At 58.2% G+C, this 8,806-nt stretch overlaps 1 protein-coding gene across 1 annotated transcript; it reads right to left on the bottom strand.

Moving 5' to 3' along the window:
* Nucleotides 1–294: 294 nt before the first annotated feature.
* Nucleotides 295–6,083, bottom strand: GPR162 (G protein-coupled receptor 162). The gene is made up of 5 exons (XM_063108945.1): nt 6,000–6,083; nt 3,263–4,560; nt 2,421–2,610; nt 1,676–1,833; nt 295–1,047 (listed from the first exon to the last, which is right to left on the bottom strand). Exons 2-5 carry the CDS (start codon nt 4,127–4,129, stop codon nt 496–498), a joined length of 1,767 nt encoding a protein of 588 aa, XP_062965015.1. The 5' UTR covers nt 4,130–4,560; nt 6,000–6,083; the 3' UTR covers nt 295–495.
* Nucleotides 6,084–8,806: the final 2,723 nt, after the last annotated feature.

The raw sequence follows: 8,806 nt of genomic DNA on the forward strand, positions 1-8,806 counted from the left end.
AGGAGGGTTGGGGCATAGGGGATAGAGCCACGCTCTGAAACCTCTTCCACAAATCTGAATAAAGATGCTTCACACCCCAAACCCACAAACTCCGAGTGTCTCCCTGTGCCCCAACCCCAGCCTGTGGTCTCTGCACGTTGCAGTGTGTGTGATCACTTCTCCACGTGTCTTTCTAGGCCTCTGTCCATTGCCACTGTTCTGTTTTGTTCCTCTATGAGCCACTCCACCTCCCAAGCCTCTGATCATGCCCTTTGCCATCACAGGACACTTGACACTGAGGTTTCCATGGCAACACTTCAGACTTTAATACATTTTGCTAGGGATGATGGAAGGTGAGTAGGGCATCTGGTCACTTCGATGGGAGAGACCAGGGGCTCCAGAGCCCCAGATTTAGTGCCCATCTCCCCAGAGGCTGGAGGCAGCTGCCCTAGGCTCAGGGCCAGAATGAGGTGTTTCAACCAGGCCCCTCCTCTGAGTCCAGCAGGCCCACTTGGCTCACAGGGTCAGCTGGGGGAAGATGGGGTTGGCTGGGCCCCAGGAACCTCCCCAAGCCCTTGCACTCCCCTCGCCTCCTGTCAGGGAGCTGCGTCTCCCTGCACTTAGCCCCAAAGGAAGTCCAACGGCTCTGCTTTCAGGGGACCCAAGGGAGAGTCGGCGAGGTGAGAGGCTCAGTGGCCTGGGCCTGCGAGGAGAGGCCCCCGGTGAGGCTGTTGGAGAAGGCAGAGGTGTCTCATCGATGAAGGTGGTGATCTCCTCCCGGAAGAAGCCAGGACCCCGTGGGGGTTCCCCAGCTGACCCCAGAACCCCACTCTCCAGGAATTGGCGAAGGCTGGCCAGGCCCCCACCTTCAGCCTCCTCCTCATCCTCCTCATCCTCCAGCCTGTGTCTTTGTCCCAGGTACTCAGGAGGGCCCCCAAGGGCCCTGCTCTGGGCTGGGAGGACCCGGATGTCATCAGAGGAGGACCATTTGTGCAGGAAGGAGCCTGGTGCCCGAGGAGTAGAGAAGATGTTGGTCTCATCATGGGACAGCCGGCGGGACAGAGGGACCTGGGGAGAGGAGCAGGTAACATGTGGAGTTGCTACAGGGACAAAGGAGGCAGAAGCAGAAACCAAAGTGGGGACTGTGCAGGAAAGCTCCACTCTCTTAAACTTCTTCAAAACATTTGTTCCAGGGCCAGCCCGTGGCTCACTCGGGAGAGTGCGGTGCTGATAGCACCAAGGCCACAGGTTCGGATCCTATATAGGGATGGCCGGTTGGCTCACTGGCTGAGCGTGGTGCTGACGACACCAAGCCAAGGGTTGAGATCCCTTTACCGGTCATCTTTATATAGGATATAAACAAAACAAAACAAAACAGAACAAAAAACATTTGTTCCAGAGGACAAACCTGGCTGAGAGGTCTGAAGGGAAGCCTCTCTTACCATGCCTTTCTTTCACCTATACCTTATGGTGCCCTGCAGGCCTGGGCTAGGGAAAAGGGGGTTGGAGTGGATAACAGAGACTGGAGGGTTGGCTGGTTAGCTCACTTGGTTAGAACATGGTACTGGTAACACTAAGGGCAAGGGACCAGATCCCCATACTGGACAGCCACCAAAAAACAACAACAACAACAAAAAACCCGAGAAAAGTGATGAGGGAACCCCAAAGGTTGGAGGTGTGTCTCCCAGTCCCATACCTGTAAGTAGTGGACTCTCTCAAGAGGAGGAAAGAGCATGTGCCTTCCAGGCAGCAGCTTCACCTGGGCAGGGTCCCGACCCCCAGGTCCTGTGGCTCCATTAGCATCAAAGCGAACTTTGCACACTCGACCATCAGCATAATCATCACAGCCCCCATCTAGGAGAGAAAAGGGGCAGAACGGTTACAGGCAGGGAATACTACCCCCTCCCACCCCCTCTATAAGCACGCAGAGAACCCTTCAGTTCTCATTAGTCTATAAGCTGCAAGAGGACAGCAAGAGCGGCTAGCATTTGTGGCGGTCAATGCTGAATCCCTAGTGGTTCATACATATAGGTGTATTTACTGAAACAATTACCTGCCCTCCCCCAAAAACTGTCCCTGTAGCTGAGGGTCTCTCTCAGGAGGCTCAGCTTCCCCTTACTGCTGCAGACTTGCTTTTGTGGTTGTGTTAGGACTCTGGACTGTTTGTCAGGCACTCTGATGGCAGGGGCCAGAGCTGGGCAGTGGGGCTTCTAGGCGGTAGCCTAGGCGGCGTGAAGGGAGCCCTCAGTGCATGCAGAAGGAAGCAGTGAGTGGGCAGCAGGATGCTGATTAGGGAAAGGGGCGCTCAGGGGTGGCGCGGGCTGTGTCCAGCAGGGGGCACTCCAGGGCCGCCCGTCCTCTCACAGAGAAGGGCGCTAGAAAAGGGCACAAAGGGAATAGAGAGACGTCCGGGAAAGCCACAGCCCAGTCCCTCCTCTGACCGTCATCGCCATCCTCCTCGGACATGATAGCCACGCACTGCTCCCACACTGTGCGCACGTCGGCGCGGTAGCGCTCGCAGGACCAGATGAAGGAGGGCAGCAGCAGCGTCTGTGCCATGGAGCACCACAGCACAGCCAGCACCATCCACGGGGGAGCCGAGTCCGACTTAAGGGAGAAGAAGCTCACCACCTGGCGGGAGGATGTGGAATGGCGCCCTGTCAGGGTCCGGAGCCGACGGGCCCACCTGACCCTGATATCCCGGTGGGCAAGAAGCCAGACAGAGCGAAGTTGGAGGTGGGGATGGGGTGAGCAGAGGAAAGTCATGGGAGAATGCCAGAGACAGAGCCCTGGGGTGAGGAGGGTCAGGAACAGAGAAGGTACAGCAAACTTGAAGACAGAAGTCCAGGAATAGGGACTAGATGGGGTGAGTCCTCTGGGGTTTCTGCCCAGGACTGCCCAGAGACCAGTGGTATCCAGAGGGCGTTAGGGAATGGAGGATGGAGCGCCGCAGATGGATGACAGGTGTGGGGACTGAATGGTGGAGCTGTAGGACAGATGATGGAGCCAGAGGACAGGCAGTGGAACTAAAGGACGGCGATGGAGTTGAGGAGTGGGGCCTGAAAAACAGATGACGCTGGGAGATGGGGTAGTGGGGACCAGAAGATGGGTGACAGAGACAGGGGCTCGCAAATGGAGCAGGGCATGTGTCCAGGAGAGGAAGAGGGATGACGGAACTAGAGGAGAGATGATGGGGCTGCCGTGTGGCGGATGGAGCTGGAGGTCAGATGATGATGCTGGGGCCTGGATACTGGGGAGAGCAGGTGGGGGATCCCAATCTCACCAAGATGGGCACCCCTGTGAGTGAGTCATAGAGAAAGACGATGGCGCTGACCAAGTTGGTGACCTGCAGGGATGTCTTGGCAGACTCGGAGCCATCCAGTGAGGACCGCCGCTTCCCTCGGGCATCCTCCACCACGATGGCTGGCACCTCAAAAGCTGGCCGGGTACCCAAGCCCCTGGGCCCACTCCCCTTGGGCCCCACACTGCCCCCTGCTCTCCGGGCCTGCCGAGCCCTCCGGGGCCGGGCCCACAGTGTCTGGTAGAAGGTGATGGCCACACAGACCAGCCCCATGACAATGCCCCCCAGTAGCAAGAGGCTGAAGCAGACACCGAAGCCGAGGCCAATCTTGGAGACTATGAACTGGCAGCCACGGGCATAGTAGCGCTCGCCGTTGTTGTGCCAGCCAATGGAGGGCAGGGTGGAGAGGATGAAGCTGACCATCCAGATGCCCATGACGGCGTGCAGCGCCTGCTTCTTGGCGTTGCTGAGGCGGTAGTTGACGGGCCAACGTACCATCCACATGCGATGGTAGGAGAGCGAGGCGACCGTGAAGCAGGTGGCCAGGGCCAGTGTGTAGTAGGTGGACACAAAGACCTTGCAGATGCTCTCGTTCCAGTCATAGTCGGAGGAAGCCTGACGCCGCAGCTGCACCACAGCGAAGGTGGTGAGGGGCACAGCGGCCATGAGTATGTGCGTGCCCGCCAGGAAGCAGAGCAACAACTCCAGCGGCTTGTGCTTCTGCTGCTTGGCCGAGATGCTGAGGATGATCCAGGCATTGGCCAGCAGTGCCAGGAGCCCACAGGCCAGCCAGGACAATGCGTTTGAGCGCAGGGAGGCCTCCTCTGCCCCTGCCCCACCCCGAGCCATCCTTTCCTCCACCCCCACCCCCCTCAAACTCCTGGGGGCGGGGGCTAGGTCTCACCCAGGAGTCCCACTCACACACGCCCCCATGGCGCCCACAGTCCTTGCCCTGTAGTGAGGTGGGCTGCCCCCAGGCCCACCCTACTGCTCAGCATTGCACGACTGACCCAGCTAAGGTCAGGGGTGTAGGGCAGGGAGGAGATGTGGGGTCAGCAGAGGCGGTCCTCAGCCTCCATACTGGATGAGGCCCGTCCTTAAGTACCCCTATAATTGATGGGGGATGCAAGACGGCTGCTTTCCCCACTATGAGGCTGGCTGGACGGCTCTGATCCCCATGCCTGAACTTCCAGTTCTCTTTTTCCTCTGGTACTTGACCAGTCAGGGATCTTCTGGATGCCCCAAGGGGTCTGGGAGTGGTGCTCAGCCACCTGGACAAGCTGCAAGGGAAAGATGAGATGTGGGAGGGGAGGACAGAGCTAGGGCCTAGGCTGGTCTCCACCTGGTTTCTTGTGCCCCTTTCTCTTGAAACTATAGAAATGACTGATTACTGGGGTCATGGTGGTCATTCAGAACATTCCCCTGCCTTCAATCAAATGGTCACCCAAACAGCCCACACACATAAGAGTTCCTGCTCTTCCAGACCTCCAGGAAAGAAGGTATTCCGACCTCCCTATCTCCCGGCCTTTGTCAGCCCTTTCTCTTTCCTTTGGAACTCCCAGGTTCCTTCTTATAATATACCCTGTCGGTACTACTTCACCGTATCTTAAGTCCCTAAATCTCTCTTCAGGGCTACCGACGGGAGACACATGACTTGTTTCTTCCTGAGGGTTCACAGTAGACTGGCATGTGGTATTACAGTCCCCCTCGTCTGCCTTCCAGTCTCCTGGGTCCAGTGGTGTTGGTGCTCAGCCATGCTTCCCTAAGCCCGGATGATCACCCTCCAGCTACCCAGGGAGCTGGGGAAATGGGAGAAAGGAGGCAGGGACCAAAGGGGAGGCTAGGGAACCCGAAGGCGGGGAAACTGCTGACATCAGAAGTATCCAGAAATGGAAAGAGGGGGAACTAGGGAGAAGGAGGAGAGTTTGAGCAGAAGAGAAAGAGGGGGCAAAGTGGTAGTATCCGAAAATAGAAGGAAAAGCTCAGAATCCCCTAGAGAGGAGGCTTTGGAGGAAGGTTGGATGGAGGGAGGGAGCAGGGAGCAGGGAGGCTGAGGAGAAAGGCCCCACTCATAGACCTCCATTCTCTTCTCCCCTGGCCCTGAGCCTCGGTTTCCCTACGAGGGGCCTAAGAGGAAACCAGATGAGACCCTGAACAGAGTGGAGGCTGTTCGGATGGGCTTGGTGGCTTTGTGGTCAACGCGGTAAAAATGGGGCACAGCAGTGAGAGGGTCTGTTTCCTGTGGCAGAACCTCAGACCCTTGCCCTCCTCAAGTCCTGGTCCACCCACCTTTGCTTCTCTCCGGAGCCCAGTACGCCCTGGTTGCCATGGCAATGGCCAGCCGGCGGGAGGCGGACGGAGCGGGTCAGGAGCGTCCCCGCCCCGCCGCCCCCGCCCCCACAGCCTCGGGCCCCCGCCCCTCCGCCCAGGCCCAGCTGGTGGGCCCAGGAAGGGAGAGATGGGGCGTCAGGACGGCGGTGAAGGGCAGAGGGAAGGGGGTGAAGGGCAGAGCGGGCAGAAGCAGGTGCGAGAGGGGACCCGGGGGCTCCGTGGCCCACACGCGCCCCTCGCCCTTTGGGGTGAAGGGGTAAGGTCAGGCGGCTCCTCCTCCTGTCACCCGCCGTGTTCTCCAGGGCAGAAACAGCAGGTGGCTGGGGAGGAGGGGCCGGCCAGAGGGCAGAGGGCAGGCGGCGCGGGGACGGGGCGGGGGTCGTCTTACCTCCGGCTGCGCCCAGCACTGCCATGGAGACCGCGCTCCCGACGCGGCTCGCTCGGGCGCCCGCCGCCCGCCGGCTCCGGCTCGTCCGGCCTCCTCCCCTCCCCCTCAGCCCCGGCCTCTCGGGCCCAGCCCGCGGCTCGCTCAGCCTCGGCCCCTCTCGGTCTCTCCAGGCCCCTCTCCCGGGGTCATCCTGCCTGAGCCCGGGTTACGGGGACGGGAGACGGCGAGTGCAGGGCGGGGAACTGGACGGTGGTGGCGGGGGAGGGGCAAGCAGGGCGCCGAGAGGGAGGGGCGAGGAGGATGGCGGGGAACGGCTCCATTGGCGAAGTGCTTCGCGTCCTGCCCCGCCCGTCCCGTCCTCCAGCACGAACACAGGCTCCAAGAGGCAGCTGGTGTTTTGGAGACTGAGGAGCTAGCTGTGCAGGGAGGAGGAAGCTGTGTCGGCGTGTTACTGTGTGCATGTGTGTGATGCAAGCTGGGGCTCTTGTGGGTTGAGGGCTGGTTACACCCGCGCGTGCACACGCCCACGCCCACGCAGGCGCGCGCACACACGCACACAGACACACGCACGCGCGCCCACATACACGCACACCACACACGCGCAAACGCGCAAACGCGCACACACGCACACAGACACACACGCACACAGACACACGCACACACGCACGCACACGCGCACACACACGCACACACCGGGGAGAACACACTTCTGCCGTCTCTCCCCTCCGTGTAGCCCACATATGCAGTTGCAGAGTTTTAGCCTCACAGGCACGCAGGCGCACACAGAGCCCTTTGGGTGTGCAGGTGGGCAGTCAGCCTCCGGGGAATCTTTTCCCTCCTAGGGAAACTTTATATCCTCCCTGGGGCAGGCCTGGCAACCTCTCCTCTGTGTCTGACCCGAAAGACCAGAAGATTCCTGTTTCCCAGACAACTGTCCACCTCTCTCTTACACACACACACACACGCACACAAATTGTCTGCTTTATAGTATGTACACTGTATTTTTGTTAGCTCAGGGAAGCAGGAGTAGGGAGTGGGCAGGAATACAAAGTAAGCAATGGGAGCCCTGGCAGCAGTTGGGTGGTCTTCCTGGAAGAGGCAAGCTGGAAAGAGAAGGTAGAATGGAAAAGAGAAAAGGGGGTGGGACTGAGTGAGGTAGCAGGAAGGGAAGGGAGAGGCAAAGGCTGGGGGTGCTGAGAGGAATGGATCAAGAAGAGGAAAAAAACTTGTCACATTTCCCTGGGTCCTGAATGGTTTGGAGAAGGGATGAAGGAAGACACAGGGCAGGGGGACTGAGGCCCAGTGCTATCACATTTCACAGGGTGACCCCTCAAAGGGTTCGCTCTCAGACAAGGTCCCTGGCCCCTCCCTAGCAAAGCTCATTTTCCAGACAGTTCTCCACAGGGTGAGTGTCCAGTCTCTGGGCATTCTCCCCAACAGGGCCTGTGCTCAGGGCCTGTGCTCTGATGAGAACTGAAGGCTTTGTCCTATGGTAACAGGATTGTGCCACCAGCCGGTGAAGAGGGAGGGACTTCAGGCAGGAAGGACTTCCTCATGCTCCTGAACTCTATGACAGCACCCCCCACCCCCACCGTGTGTGGTGTGTTTATGTGAATCCAAAGGTGCACACTGGGTAGCTCTGACTAGATACTGCAGAGATCTGTGTGGTATTTGTCCCTACGTTCAAGACGGAGCAGTGGAACTAGGTTCAAGAGTACTGGGTTAGTCCTTATTCCAGCACTTGCTAGCTGTGTGACCTTGGGTAATTATATAGCCTCTCTGAGTTCCATTTCTGGTCTATAAACTGGCGATGATAATATTGGTCCTGTCAGTGCCAGCCTTATAGGATTTCCATAAATTCGAATAGACAGTGGATGTGAAATTGGTTTATAAAGTGAAACGTGTGCTCAGGTGAGAAGGAATAGTGTGTTATTAGGCCTCATGGCCAGCTTAAGGCAACTGGGCTGGGCTGGAAGGAATGTTTCAGAAGCCTATGCCCTAACTGACCAGATGTTATCGGACCACAAGGGCTGTGTCACCTTGCATAGCACTGACTTTGAAATTGCCCATTACTCTGCCAGAACCCTCAAAGGCTTGTAAATCCCCTGCTTTCCTTTGTTCGGGGAGAACTGATCTGACTCAGTCTCCCCTCCACGCTGGTGGAATAAAGCTTCTTGGCTGAAATAGTGCCTGGCTTGGGTGTCTCTCCCTTTTCTCTGTCTTGCCGAACCTAAAGCTGGCCATGAGGCCTAATGTGTGTGTGGACAAGTGTGTGGCTGTGTACATGGACATGTGTCTGGGGGCCTTTTTGTGCAGGGGTCAGGGTGGGAGTCTATGGCCCTGCCAGCACAGGATAAGAAGCAGGCAGGAGGGGGTGGTGGGGGCTGACAGCCAGGAGCCTTTGGATCTGCATCTGTCCTTGACTGACTGTGTGATCGTGGGCAAGTTCCTGCTCTTTGGTCCCAGGGTCCTCCCCTGTAAAATGACAGCCCTGTGCTTCATGCTTCCAGACACCCAGCCTTGCCCTCCATGTCATTCAGGGCTGGTCCTGCACACCCCCCTGGGATCCAAGTGGACAGTAGGGCAGAGGGTTAAGAAGAAATAATCCGAGAGAAGGGCTAGGGCTTGAGCAGAGAGGAAATGGGGGAAATGGTGTGATTAAGCCTCTGGAAAGTTGAGAGCAAGACTCAGCCAATGGGGTTGGGCCTAACCCAGGCACTGGAACAGAAGAGGAGAAGCAAGGGCAAGTTGTGGAGGAGGAGAGCAGGAGGCCAGAGGCCTGGGATCTGCTACATTCATCTGGTCCA

Source organism: Cynocephalus volans, chromosome 1, assembly GCF_027409185.1.
Source record: "Cynocephalus volans isolate mCynVol1 chromosome 1, mCynVol1.pri, whole genome shotgun sequence".
NCBI classification, from domain to species: domain Eukaryota; kingdom Metazoa; phylum Chordata; class Mammalia; order Dermoptera; family Cynocephalidae; genus Cynocephalus; species Cynocephalus volans.